The sequence below is a fragment of the Trichechus manatus genome, unplaced genomic scaffold, assembly GCF_000243295.1.
Source record: "Trichechus manatus latirostris isolate Lorelei unplaced genomic scaffold, TriManLat1.0 scaffold00005, whole genome shotgun sequence".
NCBI classification, from domain to species: domain Eukaryota; kingdom Metazoa; phylum Chordata; class Mammalia; order Sirenia; family Trichechidae; genus Trichechus; species Trichechus manatus.
In genome coordinates, this window is record NW_004443941.1 from 20235589 (window position 1) to 20260596 (window position 25008).

The following is a 25008-nucleotide window of genomic DNA, read 5'->3' on the forward strand; positions in this document are numbered from 1 at the left end:
TACGTTTATAGCTGTAAGCTAAGCAATTATACCAGTTGCTGTCTGATCAATATTGACTCCTGGTGACCCCATAACGTGTCAGAGTAGAACTGTGCCCCACAGAGTTTTCCATGGCTGAGTTCTTGGAAGCAGGAGCCTCTGGGTGGACTCAAACTTCCAACCTTTTGGTTAGCAATCTTTGTGTTAAGTGTTCATACCACTCAAGGACTCCTCTGTAAGCAACCATGGGGTGATAAATGATACTTAAAAAACTCCAAATCTGAAAACAATACAGTGATCTTATATTAATCATAATTTATTTGGAGTTCATGTTCAGACAATTAAGTTCTATTGCACAGAATCTAATGTATTATTATCAATATCCTTTGCTTCCATCAATTTTAAATCTATTTTTTATATAGTTTCAAGATTTAAGGGTTAGGCATAGGAGAAAAATCAGCAAGATCTATTAGATCACATGAAGAATGTGGTCTGGTTTTGTTATTAGTTATGTTACTTTGGGTCAGTCACTTAACCTAAGCCAAGTTTCTTTACCTGTAATATGGGAATAAAAATACTTGCCCTACCTACTTTTAACTATTCTAAGGATCAAAATATAAAAATAATACATGTGAAATTTCTTTGTAAACTAAAAACCAATATATTATAAAGTATTATAACTGTCATTAACATGACTCCTTGGGAGACCAGTCTCATTTAATGCACTACATGGTATACTCCCAGTAAATGTTACATAGATATTATAGTGATCCCCAAAAATGACTCTTTCTGAAATAATGCAATTCTTTCTCCTTTACGAAACTGGATTCAAAATGACTCCTAAAAGCAAAAAGAACTGATTTCTAGGATTAATCCAAATTTATGTTAGAAATGGCAAAGGAAGAAGTGAACTAGATTATGTAGCTTTTGACTACAAAGAACATGAGTTATTTGTAGAGAAAAGAAACAGTAAAGGAAGTAGAATTTCTCCTTGAACTTAAGGCTATGATAAAGCAACTCAGTATTTTCTATCTTCTTAGGAATAAAACCTGAGAAGTACTATCAGGACCTTCTTCTTAGAGAAGATTTTGTCCAAGAAGCATATTATGTATAGAAAAAACACTGAGCATAAATTCAACATTTAAATCACCAAAAATACAAGCAATATTGAACTCTGTGACATGTGCTGCTGTTTTGAGAATCACTGACCTAAAATACTATTCTTAATCATTTCACTTTCTGAGACTTCAATGCAATTAGCAAACTTTCACTGAGTTAGGTAGTCCTGGTGGTACAAATGGTTAAACACTTGGCTCCTAACCAAAAGGCTGGCAGTTCAAATCCACCCAGTGGCTCTGCAGGATAAAGACCTGGTGATCTGCTTCAGTAAAGATTATAGCCAAGAAAACCCTACGAGGCAGTTCTACTCTGTCACATGGGGTCACTGTGAGTTGAAATTGACTCGATGGCCCCCAACAATGGATACACTTGGCCCATGCTATGAAGCAGACACACACAGATAATTAGTGATTATCATTAAGCCCATTGTTTTAAAGACCATTTTCAAATTTTAAAATTAAATTAGTCATCTTGTATATCCTGGATTTGGATATACTACTTGATGAATGTTTGCTGAATTTTAGCTTTGTGTGGTTAGATTTTTGGACCACTAAAAACCAGTCTCAGAAGTAAACAAGCAAGTTAATTACTTTGCCCGATCTTTCTCCTAGAAAAGTGTAAGTTGTTTTAAGGTGGGATAAAATATATGAGTTTAAAGGGTTTAATATTTTTATATTATACATTCAGTTTCCATTCTTACCTCTATTTCTCTTTCAGGATTCAGATCATGATCCCAAAGAATTATTTTTCTGTCTTTCCCTCCTCCAGTTAATAACATCCCATTTCTCATCTGACAAAGTGTGAACACACTGCCATCATGAGCTTTGATTTGTTTGCTGATTTGATATACACCTAATTTAAAAAAAACAGGAAAAATAAAAACACCAGTGATAACATTTTTCATCAGTCTTTAGTGTCTTTTTGGAAGAAAATTTTAGTAGAAATGCGTAGTGAATAACCAGAAAGTTCATCTGACTCAACAATCAAAAAACAATTTTCACCAAGTCTTGTGGCAAGGCAGGTATTGAAGCTTAAGACTTAAGACAAATACATAAAACGAGAACAAAATGAGAAAAAGAGAGGTATACTCCCAATGCCCAAGCGGTACATGTATTGAAAGATTGTCCTGAAGCTTCATTTAAAAAAAAAAAAAAAGAATCTTCTGTACTCATTTTTCTTTATCCATTTTTAATATATTATATAAGTTGCTATGTAACAAACTATCCCTTATTCCAATTAGTATCTGTTAAACGATACTACATTTAGCACAAAACAACATCAGTAAAGTTTAGTTAAAGGAAGGACCTGAATAATAAAAGTATTTATATTCTGCTTTGAAGAGAACAGAGAAATACCACATTATTTTTTAGGTCTGTTAAAGAGATTTTCTCCAATGAATAATTTTTAAAAAGTGAGTATTTTTTGTGATAACTGTCCACAGAAAACCTTTTACCTTTTACCACTTTCTATACTTCTTCAGGAAACCCTGGTGGCGCAGTGGTTAAGTGCTATGGCTGCTAACCAAAAGGCTGGCCGTTCGAATCCACCAGCCGCTCACTGGAAACCCTATGGGGGCAGTTCTACTCTGTCCTATAGGGTCACTATGAGTTGGAATCAACTCGACAGCAACGGGTTTGCTTGTTTGTTTTTGGTATCCTTCTCCAAGCTCTCCATCACCCCTACCAGAGAAGTCCACATGAATTCTCAAACTCTGTTTTATATCAGTTTAGACGAGAAAAAATGTAGAGGTGAAGATATGTCCACCTACTTCCTTACTGGATTAAATTCTTTTAATTTCTGAATGCACTTTAGAGATACAGGACCCAGTGGTTTCATGTCCAGATTTAGATTCTCTTGTATTTATGTCAATATCTACTTACCCTGAAAATATTTCAAAATATTTTCTCACAAAAGGTAAACTAAAGTAGTGATAACAATTTCACAGACAACACAGGCTACATTAGCTTCAGAACTTTAGCATCTCTTACAATCATCCTATGGTAGGGTGGGTCTTAACTCTTCTGATTTTAGAGCTGAGGACACAGCAGTACAGAAATGAAATGGCTTAGCCAAGATCACATAGTTAGCTGGTGACAAACCTGTGATTAGGACTCTGGCGTCTGCACTCAATGATCCTTTAACTTTACAAAAAGCCTTCATTTCCTGCTGGGGTAACTAACAGTCATGATATTTAACATCTAACCACCACCGCTGACCTGGAGGCCTTCTGATGTACCCAGATTACTCCCTTTAATTGCTGAGATACAGGGGCACTGGGGAATGTACTGGGGCAGAAGTGGATACTGGGGGCTTGCAGCAGTGGTTTTTGACCAATCAGTGGAAGAAGTATTTCAGGATTTTAAAAACTGGTCCAGCTGTACCAGTGTGATGGCTAAATGACAGTTCAGCTTTCTTGTATGCTCCCAGCACTTTACTAGTACCCAGGGAGGGACAAAGCAGGTCCATAAAAAATATTTTAAGTAAATCCAATGTGGAATACTTGATTATATTTTCTCCTCTTTTTAAAAAAAAAAGTCAGGTCCCTTTTTTAAAGGTGAGGATAAGATCACAGTGCGCAAACCTTTTTCTCTGGCATTCATGACGCCTTACTGAGAGAAGCTCCTCAGCTAGCTAGTGAGGCTGGTAGTGCAAGAGTCAAGCTTTTTGGAAGATGATGCCTTGCAGGATGTTCCAGGTTCAAAATGGGAAGGTAGAGCCTTGATTACATACGGCTAAAGCTGGTCAATAAATAGCCCTTAGGTCTTTCAGAAAAATGAAAAAATTATGTTTAAAAATTGTTCATTTTCTAAATGTCCATCAACTGAGGGATAAACAAAATGTGGCAAATCCATACAATGGAATATTATTCAGCCTAAAAAGGAACGAAGTACGCATATGTGCTACAACATAGATGAACTCTGAAAACATTATGCTAAGTAAAAGTCAGTCACAAAAGGCCACTTTTTTATGATTCCATTTATATGAAATGTCCAGAATAGGCAAATCCATAGGGACAGAAAGTTGATTAGTGGTTGCTGGGGGCTGAAGGGAAGAGAAAGGCGAGTGACTAACGGGTTTCTTTCTAGGGTTATGAAAATGATCCCATATTAGATAGTGATGACAGTTGCGAAACTTTGTGAATATACTGAAAAACCACTAAATAGTACAGTTAAAGTAAGTTTATTTTATGGTATGTAAATTATATCTCAATAAAGCTATTACTGAGATTCTTCATTTTTACTCATCTTTTTACTTGAGCTGTTTAAAAAATAACTAAAATTTGTAGGGTTTTGTCCTAAAAAAAATTCAGCTACCGCTGACTTAAAAATTACTTTATCTCAGTGTGAGGGAGCTAATGGTACAAATACTTAAAAGATGGGTATATTTGACAGGGAGACAGGAAAGGACTTGCCTGATTTGGAGTAGACTTTCCCCCATCAGTAGAGCTGGGAGCAGAACTCCAACAAACTTGCTATTCAGGTCAACTGCCTCCCCTCATATCAACACTCATCACCTAAAAATGCTTTAAACACCGAACAACACAGTTGTATCCAGTGGGACATCCAGCCAATTATCTATCACTGTTCTGATGTGACCAAGAGAAAAAGGACGTCTAAGATGTGAATTTTTCTGAGTATCGCTGGCTTTGTTTGGCATCAAAAACAAAAAAAAAAAAAAAAAAAAAAAGCAAAGAACTTATTTTCCCATGCACGGTCAAATTAACAAGAGTAGTTTGAAAACACCACATAAGAAATTACAAAATGCAAAAGTATGGAGTTTCATAGTTCTCCATCAAAATGTAGGAAAATACATTTCAAAATAAAGTTTTTCGGTTCTTCTTAATTCAGCCTTCCACACTTCTGAAGGAGCCCTGGTGGTGCAGTGGTTAAGGGCTTGGCTGCAGTTCGAATCCACCGGTGGCTCCTTGGAAACCCTCTGTGGCAGTTGTACTCTGTCCTATAAGGTTGTTATGAGTTGGAACTGACTCAATGGCAATGGGTCAATGGTCATACTTTCAAACATAACAAAAAACCCTGTTAAACACTAAGATCTTCCAAGAAGGACAGAATGTTAGAAAACTGAAGAACAAATGCTTCATCCAGAATAAAAATATTCTATATAGTGATCAACTCAGTGAGATTCCTACCCCCAAATTCCACCTCCCAGAAAGTTACCTCTTAAGGAGGACTTAATATTAATTTAGCTAAAAAAATTCTGTGCTTCAAGTTTAAACAAATTACCAAAGTTGTCTTTTTAGATAGTATTTACCTATAAAACTTATTCATATATAGTCAAAGATTTCTCTCTCATGGGCCTGTATTTCTGGCATTCCAGTTTAAGCCAAATAACGTTTGAAATGCCTGCCAAGAAAAATAATTATCCTTGAATTTAAAAACCTACTGTAGCTCCAGGCTTAATCATGGTCAAGTCTATCCAAGCGTAAATGCAAATCCCCCCCTTTTCTTCTTCTTATCTCTAACTGAAACAAAGTTTACCATAAAAAGCAAGTTTATCTTGCCTGCCAAATAAAAGATATTTGGAGGGCTTTCTGGGCCTGTTTAACTATAGAATCAAATGTCAAAGAGACTTTGAAATTCACATTACATTCTTAGCAACTGGGAAAAAGGGCCAATGTTGATTATTTGAAGAGCAGGTAAAATGGTGGTGCGTCTTAGTCCCTTAAAGAAACTTGGCAAAGGTTTTATAATGGTGAATATTTTAATGGTGCCATAGTTACTCTCAGCTTTTCCCACTCAACTTAAAAAATTATGAACTATTTTACATTAACCTGCTGCCGTTGAGTTGATTCTGACTCACAGTGACCCTATAGGACAGAAAAGAACTGCCCCATAGGGTTTCCAAGGAGCACCCGGTAGATCCGAACTGTCGACCTTTTGGTTAGCAGCTGTAGCTCTTAACCGCTACGCCACTAGGGTTTCACTACGAGTTGGAATTGACAGCAATGGGTTTTATTTTACATTAAGGAGGAACTAAATAATAAACCCTCTGATACCCACTTAAGAAACAGAAAATACTAATTACTTTGAAGATTCCTGTTGATTTACATTTCAGGTAAGAAAAAAATTGGTTTAGAAATAAGAGGAAAATACACAGAAAGCTTAGGAGGCATAAAATACAGTTTTGGTTTGTCTCCTACTTAAACCAGAGTAAAAGAATTAGCTATGTAATTATATTGCTGCTGTCCAAAAATATCCTTTTATCAGACATGATATCATAGTATATTGAAAATTTGGTTGATAAAACTGCCATGAGTGTAAAAATGTCATACTTGGTAACATGTAAACTGGACCAATTCTTGGCAAAAATTAGAAAATGAAAATTTAATGCATCTGTTGGTCTGGGCTCGCACATTTTTTTCACTGCGCTCACCAAAAGCTTCCCAGCCATAAGTACTTCAAGAATTTAAAACCCAGACAGAAAGAAACAAAATTCTTGGCAAGTCTGCCCATAACAGGGCTGGTGTGTAGCCTAGCAGTTTACAAGATTAGACTTCCTGTTTCCTGTTTGTGCACATACAGATTTCTTTTCTGCACAGAGGCTAAGCCACAAGTTTCTCAGATAAAAACCATAATAAAAACAACCCCGCCTTGCCTCCTACCTCAACACAAACAGTAAGGCTAATGAAGAGTACATTTATATCCTAAATGTGCTCAATGTCAGAGGATAATATGTCAGCAATTTAACAGCCACTGTTTTGAGATACAGTGCTGTTTCTGGCATTTCTGACACTGAACGAATGAGCCCAGGAAAGAGAAAAGAGATAAGTGGGAAATGTAGCAGCCAATACTGTTGTTTTAACTTTCTTTTTTTTTTCTGAAAAACTCTCAACCCACCGATATCTTTCTCATGTGTGAATTCTGAACCTACACCTAATGAAAGAGACTGAAATGCAAGGCCAAAGATTGAAGATTGAAGAGCCAATGGTAATACAATTTAAGAACTATTTTTTTAACTTCTGAATACTTTTCATTCAACTGCCAAGCTTAGAAATTCAGGCAAATGGATTTGAGAAACACTAATGTAGTGTATCTCCTAAAAATTTCAGTAAAAGAATCTGCACAATCATAAGACAACTATAATGCTAATTCAAATTCCACATTTCAGTGAAAATAGCTCATTCATCAACACAACTCAACTTCTACTCCTATGCTGAGATGCAAAGGTGAGATTAAAGCCATTTCCTTAATAAAATGTTTAACAAATGATTTTCAAACAGCCAGTACCAAATGACAGACATTGTGCTTGTTCTTGGGAAGTCTATCAAGGCAGACAGATATGTGAACAGGGTCTCTCCTTCTGGGCAGGGAACAGGATTTCCTTATTCACCAGTCACTTACGGTGATTTCCATGCCCTGTTGCAGGGACTCCAGAGAGACAGATGCAAGGAATTATCTGAGTGTGTTTAGGGTGAGGTGGGTGACTAAGAACGATTAGGACATACTGTTCTGTCAATCCCCAGGGGAAATTTCTCAACTTCAGGTTGGCTCCGCATCAGCTCCTTTCTCCCTTTTTTCTCTCACAACCTTCTACTCTGAAGGAAGATCATGGTCCTCTGGACATTTCCCCCAAACTTTTATTCTTAAACAGTAAGGAAAAAGGCGGTTGAAAAGAGGTTATCTTTGATGGCCCTCCTCCAATTTTTTCATCTATCATAGAAAATGGCAAGGCAGACCCCTGTATTTGGGTACAACTGGGACTTAATTAATTTATTTCTGAGGAAAATCCTGAGATTTGGGATTAAGCTGAATGACTGCCAAGATCTAGTGCTAGGGCCGGGAAGAGGGACTGTAGTGAGAAAAAGAAAAAGGAGAAAGGGACTAACTCTGAGTTTATTCTTCTTTCCTCTCCTCTCCCTTTCTATCACATGCCACGCATTCTGCCACCACAGATTTCTCCAGAGCCAAGTCCAGGGGAGAGTTAATCCTGTGTTCTGTTACTGTGTTGGGAAAAGAAGAGCTAATCAACAGCTGTTAAGAAAAGGTCCTTGGACACATGCTTTAGTGAGCTGATAAGGATGATTTTAATTGCTAATTGTTCAGGGAAAAAAACAAAACAAAACATTGCCATCAAGTTGATTCTGACTCATAATGACCCTACAGGACAGAAGAACTGCCCTACAGTTTCCAAGGAGCAGATGGTGGATTCAAACTGCTGACTTTTTGGTTAGCCAAGCCGAGCTCTTAACCACTGCGGCACGTCTGGAAGATAATGCACCTAAATTTATGTGTCTTTGATTTTTGAATTCATTTATTATAATAAATTCAATTTCGACAGATGAATCAAGGATTTCAGCTAGATTCCAATTACAATTGTTAAGAATTCTAAAGTAATCTGGATTCTGATTATGTGATGTTTTACTATATCATTATTGTTGTTAGCTGCTGTTGAATCAGCTCCGACTCACGGCGACCTTGTGTATAACAGAACGAAACAGTGACCAGTCCTGCACCATTTTCATGATCTTTGCTGTCTGAGCCCATTGTTTTGGCCACCATGTCAATCCATCTCACTGACGACCTCCCTCACCTTCATCAACCTTCACTTTACCAACCATCATCTCCTTTCCTAGAGATTGGTCTTTCCTGATAATGTGTCCAAAGTAAGCAAGCTGAAATCTTGCCATCCTCACTTCTAGGAAGCATTCTGGTCGTATTTCTTCTAAAACTGATTTGTTCATTCTTCTGGCAGTCCACAATATATTCACTATTTTTCACCAATGTCACAATTCAAATGCATCAATTCTTTATTACAATTCTACATTACTATTGTTCTATTATCCATTAACAATAAAAACTTTAATAAATACTTTCAACAGCTGCTGCTTTTACTGAGAGCAATGCCATCCTGCATGACCTCCATCACAGACCCACATAAGGTATCTCAGCCCTCTGAAGCTCCAGGCTCAGAATAAGATACAGGCTATTGCTTTTTTTCAAGGACAACCTTTTCTTTGATGCCCAGAGTTCACCCACTCTCTGTCTTGAAGATTTTTAATTTCCTCCTTTCCACTGGCTTTTTCCATTGTACCCTCAGGTTTTAGACATTCTTAAAAAGACCACTGACTAATTCTGGTAACTCTTTACTTCCCATTCTATTTTTTAACTTGGAGTCTCAAAATTCTCCATTTTGAAACTGGCCATTCTATACTTATCTGTTCCAGGGCCTTAATGTTCTATTGAAATTGCAAACTACCAAATCTAGTGGTTTTTATTCTTTCAGTTCTTATTCTTTCAATTTCTTATTGAAATTCTTATTTCTCAGTTTCTTATTCTTCTTGACCTTCCTATAACATTGATATTTCTAGAAACTCTCTCCTCTTTTGTTCAGTGCCACCAAATAAAGAGTTCTATCCTGTTAACTTTTTTTCTTTTTAAACTTTACTTCTGCAATCCCTGAAGGCTCTTTTCCAGTCACCTAACTGTGGGTGTAGATAAAGATAAAGGCACCTCAGCCCCTGTAGCTCCTCTCTCTTCCATGGTGATCTCGCTCAATTTTAAAAATTCTTGAGGATGACTCAGAAAATTTGTATCGTTGATAGTTTAAACCAGTAAGAGGATTTATAAAACTCTTTTTTAAAAAATCATATTTCCTTCAAGTAGGCTATCTCTTGCTTCTGTCAACATTTTTGCATGACAAATAAATTCACAATATCCTGGATGTCTGTCATTTGTTTCTCTCTTCTTGCCTTTCTTGTATTTTTCCCAAAACTTGAATCAAGGTCCATATCTACTGTAGTCTTGTACATTCATTACGGCTTAGCTTAAATACCATCTCTTCTGTGAAGGCTTCATAAAAACACTGAAGATCAGGATGATTTCCTTGTTAATCTTTATACTTTTAAATTAACATATATTCATATCTTCTCTAATTATTTTATAACAATCTTGTTGAGGGAAAGGACTCTACTTGGTTCAGTATAGTAGACATAGGCTATGCTTAATAAATAACTGGATAAATAATATTTTATATATAAATAAAAAATATACCAATATAAATACACATACAAACTAAGGATCACTATGAAGAACCTTAAGAACAAGAGGTATGCTGGATGTTGATGGGTTTTATATTCTTACATTGTTCCACTGCTGCTCTCTTTCTCCAGGTCGGGGTAAGAGATGAAACTCTAATAGCACTATGTGAAAATTAAAAGGAATGACTTTAATATGACCACACTGTACCTTTAGGTCCTTTCCCAGGTGTGGGCTCTACAGTAGTTTTGCTCCATATAAGTAGGACTCCACCTGAGTCTCCAGTAAGAACATCTCCATTTCCCAAGAATGCTAAACACTGCACAAATTTTGGTTTTTCATATTTCTACAATGAAACAATCAGTTTTAGTTTTCCCTTTTAGCATGATGATTTTATGCTTACTCAACAATAAAAAACTAAAATTTTACATAACTACTGAAGTTATAATATTCTGATTCTTACCCCAAAAATTCCCTGTTTTCTTGTGAGTGAATTGCCGCTCCAGGTCCAGAAAAAAATATGAGATTTGCCACATGTTATTATGGTATTTGCGTCTGTTGGATGGAATTCCACAGCCAAAACAACTTCATTTGTTGTCTGTGAAAAGAGAAATAAAGCTTTGGATAGTGTATATTCTTATCTCTGTCAAGTGCCAACTGTAGCTATTGACGACCAAAGAAAGACAGGAAAAAGATTTTGAGAAAATGCTTTTTCTTCCAGGATCAATTTTCCTAAAAAATTTTCAGAGATTTTTTGAATAATGACTTAAATTTGATGTCTCATACTTTTATGTCACCTTTCACACTATGCATTTATAACTAACTGTACTAGGGAAACATTTATATGAATTACAGTTTTAGATTAATTTCCTACACATTTAGGAAAAAGTATACTAAAACTATCAAATGCAACCACAATGTATATTCTGTCTTAAAGACGCTGACACTTTGACCAAGAAAAAAAGAAAGTCTTATCTTTTTTGTACTATTTTTACTGACCATCCATTCATTCAACAAAATGTGACTAATTTAGAGATTCATATTTCAGAATGAAGCCTTAAAAAAGTAGGTACAGAAAGATCACTACTGATTTTTGTACAAATGAAAAACAAAAACAAAAAACTGAGATTTTATGCTCTTTTCTTAAAAAACTTAAAAAGATTTGGAGTGAAAAAGGAAGAAAACAGGCATGAGACTCACAAAGGAATTAAAAGAACAGTTCTTTCATTAAAATTATCTGAATTGAGGTCTTATTTTTAAAACAATATTTCAGAAAATCATAATTGAATTCTTACTAAATTGGTATTTTACAGTAAAATCACCTATTTAAATTTAATAGTGAAGTGAAATCTACATGCCTGTAAAGCTGTTTAGTGTTAGCTGGTACATACCTGCAGAGTGGTTATTAATGTCCATTTTTTTTAACTTAGCAAAGATGAAGAACTTCATGTATATGGAAGCATTTCCTCAATGCGAGCCAACGTGGTAATCTTATAAACAAAGCAAGCTAAAGAAAATACGTTTTATGTTCCTACATTTAAAAAAGGACCCTTGAAAGGGTTGATCTAATTTTTTTTTTCCCCTTTCCATGGCTCCAACACTTTTGCAAATTTTACATTTTTACTACTAATATTTGGGTTCAGGAGCCTTTGGATAAACACATAAATAAATTCTAAACAATAAAATCTAATCTGAATGCTTCTCCCTTAGTAGCTAGAATTCAGGTTACAAACTAGAGGAAAAGTATAGCACCTTTTGCATGTTATATAATTCTCATGTTGATTAGTATGAAACTATATATACTTAGCAGGTCTAAGTAAAATTTAAAGATAATGTGTCAATCTCAAAGCAAAAATAGTCATCACTCTTCTAGAATGATGCTATCTTTTAAAAACTGATTCAACAGTCCTTAGTTTTCAACCTGCACAAAGACTTCTTAACCATTGAATCTTATGCCAAACTGTGATAATCAAGGGTTATAAAACTAACTACAAATACTCCCAGTATACACACTCATGGTGCTAGTGATAAGACACACAACTATCTTTGAAATTACACCACTTTGGTTATGGATGTAGCCTTACAGGATATTTTGATTTTTAACTTTTTATTGAAGTATAATATACATACAAAAAAGTACACAAATCTTAAGTACATAGCTTGCTGAATTTTCACAAACTGAGCCTACCTCTGTACAACAACCACAGCAAGAAATAGGATATTACTAACATCCCAGAAACACCCCAGGTATCCTTTCCAGTCACTATCCCTTAACCCTGCTAGAGTAACCATGATCCTGACTTCTAGCACCAAAGATTATTTTTGCCTGTTTTATTTAAATGGCATCATACAAAAAGTAGTGTTCCGTGTCTGACTTACTTTCTCAATATTAAACATATGTGAGATCCACCCATGTTGTAATTTGTTCATTCTAATTGCTATAAAGTATTCCTTTGTATAAGAAGACCACACGATTGACTTATTCATTCTCTTGTTGATGGGTCTCTTGGGTAGTTTTTCTTTTTTTGGTTTTTATAAATAGTGCTGCTACTTGTCTTTCGGTGAATATATGTATATATTTGTTAGGTTTATCCTAGGAGTAGAATTGATGGGTCAGAGTGCGTCCATGTGCTCCACTTTAGTAGGTAACATCAAATAGTTTTCCAAAATGGCTGTATCAACTTATATGCCCAAGAGTAGGATATGAGAATTCCAGCTGTTTTATATCCTCAGCAACCTTGCTTGGTATTTTTGTCTTTTCCACTTAAGCTACAGGGGGATGCATAGTGGTCTCTTACTGTGGTTTTAATATAGATTTTCTTGATAACTAATGAGGCTGAATGTCTTTTCATATACTTATTAAGCATCTGGACACCCTGTTTTTTGAGGCGCCTTTTGAAAACTTTTGACTTTTTAAAAAAATTGGATCATCTGTCTTTTCCTCATTGAAGTACAGAAGTTCTCTATATATTCTGAATATGAATGCTCTGCTGGAAATATGTGTTGTGAACATTTTCTCCTGCTTTTAATGTTTTAATGGTGTCTTTTGATGAAGTGAGTTCTTAGTATAGTTTCTCTTTTTTTTCACTCTATGGGTCCTGTTTAAGAAACCTGCTTATGAAGATGCTCTCCTGTATCTTCTTCTAAAAGCTTTGCTTTTACCTTTCACACTCAGATCCATAACCCATCTAAAACTGATTTTTGTGAGTGTCGTGAGGTAGGGGCCAAGATTAATTTTTTTCCATATGGATATCCAAGTAATCCAGCATAATTCATTGAAAACATCACTTTCCTCAAAGCACTACAGTGTTACTTTTGCCATAAATCAAGTGACTGATTTGTGTGGGTCTGTTTCTGCACTCTTTACTCTCTTCCACTGCTCTGTTTGTCTATCCTTATACCAATACTACAATACCTTAATGACTATAATAATAACTACATAATCAGTTTTGATACCTCATAGTTTAAGTACTCCAAGTTTAATCTTTTTCTTTAAGATTGTCTTGATTATTCTTACCCCTTCATATTTCCACATATATTCAGTTTGTCAACTTCTACAAAAATCATGCTGTTGAATGTATAGATCAATATGCAGAGAAGTAATATCTTTACACTACTGAGTCTTCTATCCATGATTATGGTATATCCCTCCATTTTTTAAGGTCCTCTTTAATTCCTGTCAATAAGGTTCTGAAGTTGTCTTACTGAATCTTAAACTTACATAAATTAAAAACTTTCACAGGTAGCCCCCCCACCCCCAAATCCTTGTGACTTTGATTATAGGAGAGAGCCCATCTAGAGTAATTCTACTGGAGAAGTAGAAAAAGGTCAACACACATGGAGAAGACAAGAGAGGAGAACGAGAATCCAGTGATCTAGCCCCTGAATCAAGTTATTCCTGAGGTAAAATCCCCCTCTGACCTTTACTACAGCTTTCTTTTCTTCCCTAAACTTCATGAATCAATAAATTCTGTTTTGATTAAGTTACCTTTAGTTGTTTTGCAGTCACTTGCAATGGAAAGCATTCTAATACTGACATTTAGGATACTCAGTATTTAGGATGGCATTTAGAGTTTAGTGAACTCACTGACTGACTAGATGTGAGAGTGAGGAAAAAGCAATCATGAATGATGTCTAAGTTTCTAGCCTGGGAAACTAGGTGGATGGTGGTGTCAATCACTAAGAGGAGAAATTGACTTGGGGACTGGGAAGATGATTAGTACAGATTTGGATACACCAGTTTTGACTTGTGGGACACGATATTCAAATAAAGACATCCAGAAGGCAACTAGAAATATAGTTCTAAACCTGTGAGAGATCTGGGCTGGATCTGATGTGGGACTCTACTGGCAGATAGTAAGTAAAACTATGGGAGCAGCACACGAGATCAGTGGAGAGCCTGGGACAGAACCTGAGGAACATTTAAAGTTGGGAAAGGAGCTCAAGGAGTGGCCTGGGGAAAACAATGAGTCTTCATTATACATTATACAAAGGATCAAAGCCCACATGTTTCACTTCAGTCAATTTCCCTATGTTTCACTGTTAAATTACTCTGAATGATGGCTGAAAGACAATCTGTCTTCATTTATGTTTTCTAAAGTGTGTGGTTTTATGACATTTTATAGTCCTTTCAAGTATAATCAAATCTACGCTACTTCTTTCAAAGATTGTCTTATACATGAAAACTCAAGAAGTACCCTCTTTTCAACCAATAGGCTGAAAGCCTGAAGCTTATACAAAACAAAACTGCTAAGACACAGCGCAGCTGAAGAAGAATGTGATGTCGTTTAAGTGTACAGCAAATGTGTCATAGGTTTATTTTAGCACACTGTCACTTTGAATTCCTCTGAAAGCCCGTCAGAGGTAGAAGGCCATTTCTGACCCATATGAATACAGCTGCAATACTAACCTAACATTTTCTTCTGCAAGTTATAGTTCTACCCTGACCCACACAAAGGGATTAACACTACTCTACACAATTAGAAATGCTGTAGTATTTTACAAAAGAATCCCACAACCATAATTAAGACCAAAAAACTTACCATTACATATACTTCTCAGTTATATCAGTCATATTCCTAAGGTTAAATTTTTCCCTCTAGATTTTCAAAGCCTCAAAAACTGAATAAAATAACACATGTTATTAAAGAAGCAGCCAAGCAAAGTGTTCAGTCTTAATTCTGAGATTAGACATCCATCTAATTCAGCACTTCAGTAGCACAATGTGTTGGAAATTTTATTGAAATTGCTTCAAGTTGCTTGACTATTTTATCTTGTATAAATGTGGTGTTAATACCATAAGAGTTACGTCAAATCCATAAGCCTGAGGAATTTGGCCAGTGTGGGTGTGTCTTGCAACTTAAAGATATGCAATACAGTCCCAAAGGCCTGCAAAACAAATAATGTACTCTATAAGTTAGTACACAATTTTTTAAAAAGTTTGATTTACCTTTATTTCTGCTACTTTTGATTTTTTCTGCAAGTCCCATACAGTAAGCATATGTTCATTGGAGTCATCGATTACACATAAATAGACACCTGAGTCCTAAGGAAAAGGCAATTAAAGGCATTTTAAAATTCCTAGATAAGGATGTCTTTCAAAGAGATAAATATTATACTATTAAAACTGCCAAAATTAAGATAATCAAAAAACTCTGAAACTCATGGCTCTTTGAAACACAAGAGTACTATTTACTAAAACTGTACTTTCTTCAAAAAAACATAATTAAGATTCTTTAAAAAATCTTTTCTATTTTTAACTTTTTCCCTGGGTTGATTTCCTCTTGCCATCTAGCCACTTCTACCATTGAGAGACAGCAAATAGTTTATTTTGAGGCTACCCTAGTTCCTTCTGCATTTTATGCCTCCTTCTTGCTGTCTATACTCAAGTTATCTTCCCCTGAGATGGGTGGAAAGAAATGTACATGATTTCATAATTTTGCTCCTGAGTAAATTATGATAGTTTGATGGAATAAGCTTAATGGCTAATTATAAAGTTTGCTGATTTCAGTTTTCCATGATATACCTGATGTATGTTAGCATGAATAAATAAGATAAAGAAGAATATATTAAATTCTTTTCTATTTTTCTGAAACCATTTTCATTCATTTAATGTAAGTCTCCCAGTTTAATAAAAAGAAACTGTGGGTGATATTAAACAATCCTTTTTTTTCCTACTCCCATTTGTGATGTATGCCTTATAGTGTCTGTGGAGCAGAGAAATACTGTGGTGAAGAGCAGGAGGTAATGAGCAGTGGCAGAGCTTACTCCCTTCTCCTTACCTTTCCCTTAGCCTGTACTGGAATGATTATCTGAACTAGGAAAAGTTCAAGTGTGAAGCAATCCATGAGTCTTAACAGTGTAAGGATAGTATCAACATGACAACAGCTGCTGTTAGAGAATTTTGAAAACAAGTAGTAAACGCACTGCTGTCGTTTCTGCCCTTTTACCTGCTTTTCTAAGTGTTTTTCTCCTGATTTCTGACTCCTTTGGTCCTTAACATTCAGTGCCTTCAAGCTAGCAAGATTCCTAAAGGCACCCCAAGTTACCTTTCTACCTTAAGAGTCCCTTCCTCTTTCCTTGTCTCCAAGCAAACTCCCATAATCCAGAATATAGTCGCTGACAGCTAGGAACTGAAGAGATAATTTGCATACCAAGTATTACATTCTAAAGCACGAACAGGGCCCAATAAGATCTGGAGCAGTATTCACATTTGAAATTAAAAAGTATGGATCCTAAACATGCAGAAGATCTCCTGTATACTCTATAGTTATATATAATTCAAGAAGAAATAGGAAGCTTAAATGAGTAACATTTTGTCTCATTTTCTCCCCAGAATAAAGCCTAAGGCTTAGATAAAATTGCTAGACACTGAATTTCAAACCCATGGTATCATCAATTAAGAACTAAGATAATTCATGATTTTAGTGAATTCAAAGATTTGATGTTTCCTTTGCTCCAACAGGACACCAAGAAAAGCTAATATTTGTGCAGAATTGGGCAAATTTCATGTTTGAATTTTCTAATAGATTTTTTGATTCAAGCTGAAGCAAAAGCACATCCTATTGCTTGTTTTAAACCATACTATGCTATATATGCATTGCTCTGACCATTTCCTGCTACTCTACTGGAGTCCTGGTTCAGGACAGAACAGAAATGAGTATAATTAAGTATAAGATCTTGCACTGTATCTAAATTAAAGTACTTCAGCACTTAAGTTAACATTCTGGCCAGAGTTAAGCAAGAGCTAACATTTCATCTTTCAACTCAGAGTTAAGATTTTCTATGGACACACAGACACAAAGCTGAGTTTAACGTCTTTTTGGCTTCTTTGTTTGGCTTGTTTACTTCTTTAAAAACTTTTACTCACTGCTTTTGAAAAACTCAGGCATCCAACTCCACGCTCAAAAGTTCCAAGACCAATAACTTGCAGTGTGGATAGACTAACAGAATCCCACACTCTGACATGGGGTTGCAGAGGCTGCAAAAACAAAGGGAGAAACACAATAGTAGGACTAAATGGTACATTTTTTTTTACCTGTTGCATGGAGTTGATTCTCTCTTATGGTCACCTCATGTGTGCAGAACTGCACTCCAGAGGGTTTTCAAGGCTGTGACCTTTCGGAAGCAGATTGCCAGGCCCTTCTTCCAAGGTGCTTCTGGGTGGGTTTGAACCCCAATCTTTCAGTTAGTAGTCTACCACTTAACCAGTTGCACCACCCAAGGACCACTACCACACAGAACTGCCTGCCATCTTTATAAAGTAATAGGGCTGGGTGAATATCTAATAAAAAATAACTACTATATTTTAAAATGCTCCTAAAGAATCTTATGTAGGTATTTTTTTCTCATACTATGAAAATAATAACAGTGATAATAATAGTAGGAGCAAATAATTTGAGCAAGTAATGTGCCACCCATTATTCTAAGTACTTCACATGTAGTTAACTCAATCAACCCTCATAACAACCCTATGAGCTAGGTACTATTCTGGTCCCCACTTAACAGATGAGGAAACTGAGACGCTGATAGTTAAATAACTTCTCGAAAGTCATATACTTATTAAATGACAGAGCCAGGATTCTAACCTAGGCAAACTTGCTCAGGATACCCTGCTTTTAACATTACCTTCATTCCTGGGGAAAAGGACATTTTAAAATCAATGTCCAATAAATTGCTAAGTAAATAGTCCTTAAAAAGAATTTGGAACTGAGTCACAGAAGTCATCTAATATAACCCCTCCACTTCTTTTCTCTAAGCAAACTGAAGCCACAGAATGTCATGCATACAGTCATACATATACTAATGAAAAACAAAAAAAAAAAACCCCAAACCCATTGTTGTCAAGTTGATTCCGACTCAGAGTGACCCTACAGGACAGAGTAGAACTGCCCCATAGGGTTTCCAAATAGCGGCTGGTGGATTCAAACTGCTGACCTTCTGGTTAGCAGCCAAGCTCTTAACCACTGCACCACCAGGGCCCCATATCCTAGTAAGTAATCATTGATCAATATTTACTGTTGATCCTTAGAGAGAAGGAACTTGTTATAAGCCAACTTAACATTACTGAATAGTAACTGAAATTCCTATCGTGTTGTCAGTTCCAGTCATGTATGAAACAAAGAGGTCTATGAACTTAGGGAAACCATAGTAGATGCTGGCAACCATTACGTTATTCTAAATAAAGAAAAATGTAACAAGTATATCAGTCCTCCCATTTTTACAAGCAAATTAGAGGGACACCTATTTTTTGAAAAAAGTATTTACATAGTTTGATTCTCTTAAGTTTTGTCTTTTGAAATGTCCCTACATTGGTAACTGGTTTTCTCCCCGTTCTCGTATTAGAAATATTTTTGGTAGTTAAATCTTAAAAGAATAGAATAAATGGGTTGTTGTTAAAATTACAATCAATTCCATTCCAATAACAATTTCACCAGGTGTAGAATACATAACTCACCCTTCCATCTTTATCCACTCCAGCTATTTGTCCAGTTGCAATCCTAATTTTGTCAGGATGTATAGCAAGGCTAAAAAGCAGTATTAACAACAATAATTTTAAATACAGGAAACATGTGAAACAGCAGAAATCTGTCCTTGTATCTAACAGAAATAATTTCCAATCATAAACAATCTCATTTTGACAATTTTTTCTTTTATACTCTTTGGGAAATCAAACACATAGCAAACATCGATTATCTAAACGATTTCTTTCCTAAGCTTTCAGTTGCACTTTTTCCTTTGTTAAACTAAACAGACAAATTAATGGAACACTAAATTCAAAGAAAATGTTAACCCACAACTGAGACATGTTAACAAATCAAACAGTTTTCATTTGTTCGAGGTCATTTCTAGTTCATGTATATACGTGTACATATGCACAATGGTTTTATTCTCATGAAGATACAATTTTGCAATCTGTAATTTTAAGCTATTAAAACAAGTATTTTAAACGGAACAACGAGAATGAAAATGAGAATGTTCACAAATTGTGAACAACGTAACCAATGTCACTGAACAGCTTGCCTGGAAATTGTTGAACCGAACCTATACTGCTATGTAAGCCTTTACTGAAAATACAATAAAATTATTATTTGGGGGAAAAAACCCCAAGTATTTTCCTATTCTGCTACATAATTCTTATGCATATTACAGACTAAACAGCTTTTCTACCAAAAAAAAAAAAAAAAAAGCATTGAACATCTGCATACATACTGCCTCCAATCTTTTAAATGACTTCTTAATGTTGAACTTTTTAAATTCAAACTTGGGATAAGAAATTTTTAAATAAATATTGGAAATAGTGCAATATATATGCCCAAACTGCATAAGAGTGATTAACATTTTAAAAAGATGTCTCCATGTCTATATCTAGAATTTTTCTACATCTTGCAACAAGGGGTAACCTCAAATGAGAATATAAAAAAAAATTTTATGTTTCTTGATATGTATTATTCATTACTTCCCAGAACAGTATCAATTTAAACTGTCATAAGAAATAAAAATGTTTTAAAAGTTTCACTGCAACTTCCCCATATTAAGTATTATATTTTTTGAATACTTCGATAATTTGATTGGTATGAATAATCTTATTTTAATTTCTTTGATTACTAAAGAGGCTAGAGTTTATCAATATTTCTTTTATTCCATTGCTTCTTACTGAAATAGTTTATGTTCTTTATCTATTGAGGTCAACTACATTAAAGGTAACTAAAAATCTAACACCTTAACATTTGGCCATATTAAGATACTGCTTTTTAAACAAACTTTTTAAAATTAAAATCTCTAGATAATACATTTGCATGGTTCAAATATCAAAAGCTATACAAAGATATATTTAGAAAAGTTTCTTTCCCGCCCTGTCCACATCTGCTAAGATCCCATCTGCCTTTCTGCCTTTTCCCCAAACAGAAAACATATGCACTTTCTTTTTATTACTCATTCTAGAAAATTTTTATGTATGTAGAAGGCAGGATAAATATATATTTTCTACCTTACTTTTACACAAATGGTAGAGCACTGTGCACATTTTCTGCTCTTCAATATTTTTATTTAAGAGTACGTATATCTTGGGGATCTTTTCATATTAACAAAGAGCTTTCTCATTCTTTTTTACAGCTGTAGAGTAACATACGGGTACTGCATAATTTACCTAGTTCTCAACTGAAAGATGTTTAGATTGTGTCTAATCTTTACTATCACAAACAATGTCGCAGTAAATAACCTTGTACATATATTATTTTCTAAGTATGTAAGACAATATTTAAATAATCTCTAGAAATTTAACAATGTCTACATAATATCCTAACAGTTATATATTAATTTTTTTCAAGATAGAGTTGCTGGAATAGTATAAACATAGATAGGCATTTAAACGTTGGAAAATAATGGATTTAAGCAATAAATGATAGAATTCAACCAAAGAGTAACAAAATTTATTGAGCAATTTTAAAGCATCCCTAAGCATTTAAAAGTTCTCAAATTCTTACAGTTTGATACTCTATGGGATATTTATGATCCCTATTCAACCATGATTTCCTTCTCAAACACAAACAAACTGAAAAAACCCTCTAAAGTCCAAAAGTTTATCTGCATAGAGAAAATCCTTAATAAACTTCTCTTAGAAATCTGTCAAAGTCCAGTGTGTCCCACATACATTTGACACTACAGGCCAGAAGAAATGAAACTAAGGGAACCGAGGGAGCAGACGTGGTCCCAATCTATATTTATGGGGGATGTATGTTATTGTTGCTGAGACCACACAAACCATTTTTGGGAACTGCGAGTCCTCTTCCTTTTCAAGAATACGTTCTATAGAATGCCCCATGTTGTTAGGTGCTGAGTCAGCCCTTGACTCATAGTTGACCCCGTGTACAACAGAACATAATGCTGCCTGTCCTGCACCATCCCCATGATCAGTTGCAGATCAGACCACTGTGATCCACAGGGTTTGCACTGGCTGATTATCAGAAGCAGACTGTCAGGCCTTTCTTCCTAGTCTGTCTTCATCTGGAAGCTCCACTGACAGAGGGGTGGTGACTGTGCATGAGGCGCACTAGCTGGAAACTGAACCTGAGTCTCTCACAAGGGAGACAAGAATTCTACCACTCAACCACCACTGCCCCCCTACAGAATGCCGCCTAATATCTTTAAATCTTGAGCTCTCCACCAGAAATAATTTCCAATAAAACTTAAATTTAAAAAATACAAAACTGAAAGCACGAAAGAACAAAATTAACAAACGTTAAACAATACTAACCATTTCACGCAGTCTTTATGACCCAGGTAGTGTCGTTGAGTTCTCTCCTCGTAATTAAATAGTACTACTACTGAAGCTATGAAATAAACTATTTCCCCGGTAGGAAGAAGGTAAACATTAGCTCGACAGTCCTTTCCTCTATAACCATATCTTAAAAGAAAAAGAGTCAAGGTTTTTAATAAACATAATTATCAAGGTATTAAATTAGTGATTTTTTCACAGATATTTTGAAAGGGGACTGGACTGGACTAGAAAACTCATGTCTTGCCATTATCCCATGGTGCAACTCTGTATCTTTTAATATGTTTACGTCTTAGTTTCTCCTCATTCATCAAACATATATTGAGTTCTTCATACATAAGACAGAGTAAACATACAGTGGTGAACAAAACAAATCTGGAACCTATCCCCCTGGAGCTTAAATTAAGCTCTGCTGGGGCAGACAGAAATAAAGTCAAATACATCATTGCAAACAGTTGAATGGAAAATAACAGGCTACTAGAAAAAAGCATAAAGGGAGGACCTAATTTAGATGGAGGGAAAGAAGGGAGAGATAGAAAGAAGAGGGCCTAACTGAGCAAGTGACATTTATGGTCGACCTAAATGATGAATGAGAGACAGCCAGGCAGAATTTGGTAGGCAGAAGGTTAAAAAGAAGTTGCACAGAATTACAGAATTGGTGAGTTTTCTCAAGCTGACTTCTGACTAGACGGGGGGACAGTTTGAGGTGGAGGGGGTGGCATGGCAAGGTGGAGGCAGACAGCACAGTTCAGACTACCAGCTCCCTTGTGCTTCATCGAAGAGTTCCTTAGAGGTTATTAGAGAAGTGAGAATTTTTAAGTGAAATTAGAAGAGTCTTTATTTTTTTAAAGGCTGGCTGAGAAGGAGTTAATTCTGGAATCACAATCAGCCTTGTTAATTTCAGCTCTTAATAAAATAATTCACATCATATCACAGTTTACAAAATGCTATATTAATTCTTATAACAGCTTTTTTGTAAGTGAAGAAAGTAAGGGCCATAGGGGATAAGTGGCAGGGCCAAGACTCAAAACACTGGTCTTCTAATTCTATCCCAATGCCTTTTCTACCACACCAAGTACCTGCTGTGGTGTTCACGGAATACTGTTTACCCTGTCCAAAGATATTACTTTTAATGGCTTTAAATTGCTAGCAGTGAATATATGACAAAGGATTAGTGAGGACAACTCCTCTTTATTTTTACAATTCTCTATAATGTGGTTATGTTATGTTTGCACCAAAAAAGTAAATTTAATAAAAGCAATTTTTGACAGAAGTTAGGTAAGCTAATTTTTCTTAAATTAGAGACAAAGCAAACAAATTTTCTGTCATGGTAGAAAAGGATACACCCACTCCAGTTTGAGTTTCTCAGGAGGCTGTTCTGTTCTGATATCATCATAATTGTCAACATCAGAAGGAATGAACATTGTGATCGGCCGTCCTCGCATAAACATTTTAATATACTCTCCTTCTGTTGAAACAGAAGACAAAAATTTAGTCACATGTATTTTCTGAATAATCACAGAAAAGTGGTTAATACGACATAATAAAAACAGGACACAAAGAGCTGCTTCAGTTTTCTCCCTAGTATGTACAATTGTTTTTGTTATATATTATACAGCAGGTAAAAAACAAAGTATACCATGAAAAGCTAGTCCAAAACATCGTAAGAAAATAAATCATTGGTACTTTTCTTAAGTAACTATTTTCATAATTAAAATACAGTTTAATTTGTGTAAGCTGTTAACGCTTCTACAAGGCAGCTGGGAAGGCTGAGGTACAAAATGCAAAAGAAAGTAATTTCCTGGCGGTTGAAAAGAAGAAAGATTATCTGGACAGACAACAACCACGTCCAACACACCAGCTGACTAACATACTGATATTCAATGACATGTAAAAGACAGAACCTAAGAACGTACCACAGGAGAGGAGTTAAACACCTTCATACATTAGGATGGCAAAGGCAACAGAGAGACGAGGAGCTTTGCTAGGCAGCATGTGAGCAGAGCTGGGAGGTAAACAGGACCAACTTCTCTTACTTCACAATTGTGCTTACAACCAGCCTTGGGCCTAAACGATTAAATTCAATTATATTATACTAACATTTTGAAGACACCGCTAGGAAACAGTTTTCTAATTAGTAACACAGGTTCTAAAACATCTTTTATGTGTACAAACCAACAGGTGTTTGTAAGTTCTGCACCAGTCCGAAACTGAAAATGCTCAAAAAGACAAGTCTAGAATCAAATCAATATTTCTTGCACATCTTTTACGAGAGGAAACAGCACTTAACTAACTAGATAGGACTGCCTCTCATGCCTTTTAATTTTTTAAAAACTTCTCACTGTCCCCTAGCGCCTCACTGACCTACATACAAACAGGTTTAATAAACGCTGACAGTGATTGTGAAATGGTTACAAATGGTACCTACACACGCAGGAGAAAGAAAGGCACCGACTACAAGCACATAGAAAATGCCTAACACTTGCCAATCTGTCTGGTATGTTATGAAGAAGCATTGGATCCAAACTGAAAATGTAGTTACTGCAGTTAACCAGAGGCGGAAATACAGCCCTAGGACCCCGAATAATGACCCCAGCTACTGCAGGAGAAGAGTATGTAACTATTCGATAGTTTATATAATGCAAACCATGAAAGAGGAAGGAAAGATCAAGGTAAATCACTTGCTGAAGGCAAGTATTTCTTCACGGTTAGATTAGCTGTGCCTGTCATGCATAAGAAGTTCAAGTTATTTTTATTATTATTACTCACAGTGTGCTTGGCTTCAGGGTCTGATCTAAGAACAGGCAGAAACCTCCCACACTATGGTGTTAAGATCACATAATGTACGTCTTTATTACTCCTGAATCTAAGAGTGGGCTCTGCTTCCTGATGATTTTTAGCATAGCTGGACTTTGATGATAACTAAATGATTACCACCTGCAACCATCCCTCTTTCTCGATTACCCCTTATCTCTATGCCCTTGTCCTTTTCTTTACAGCTCACCCTCTTACAGGTATCCATTTGTTATCATATAATTTTCCTGCTAGTATCTTTTTAAAGATTATAAATTCTTGAATAAATGCTTCTATTCCCATTTAGAAGAGACTGGATGTCCAGCAAAGGGAAAAGAGTTAGAGATT

At 35.5% G+C, this 25008-nt stretch overlaps 1 protein-coding gene across 3 annotated transcripts in view; it reads right to left on the bottom strand.

Moving 5' to 3' along the window:
• Window positions 1–25008, bottom strand: part of EML4 (EMAP like 4) — a 207166-nt gene that overhangs the window by 35514 nt on the left and 146644 nt on the right. For all 3 annotated transcript variants that reach the window (XM_004369521.2, XM_023735595.1, XM_023735585.1), the window contains 8 exons: window positions 23212–23335; window positions 21847–21996; window positions 19048–19117; window positions 17461–17571; window positions 15541–15636; window positions 10555–10689; window positions 10302–10437; window positions 1799–1950 (listed from right to left, as the gene is read on the bottom strand). In XM_004369521.2, coding sequence (XP_004369578.1) covers window positions 1799–1950; window positions 10302–10437; window positions 10555–10689; window positions 15541–15636; window positions 17461–17571; window positions 19048–19117; window positions 21847–21996; window positions 23212–23335 — 974 coding nt within the window. The remainder of the gene's footprint in view (window positions 1–1798; window positions 1951–10301; window positions 10438–10554; window positions 10690–15540; window positions 15637–17460; window positions 17572–19047; window positions 19118–21846; window positions 21997–23211; window positions 23336–25008) is intronic.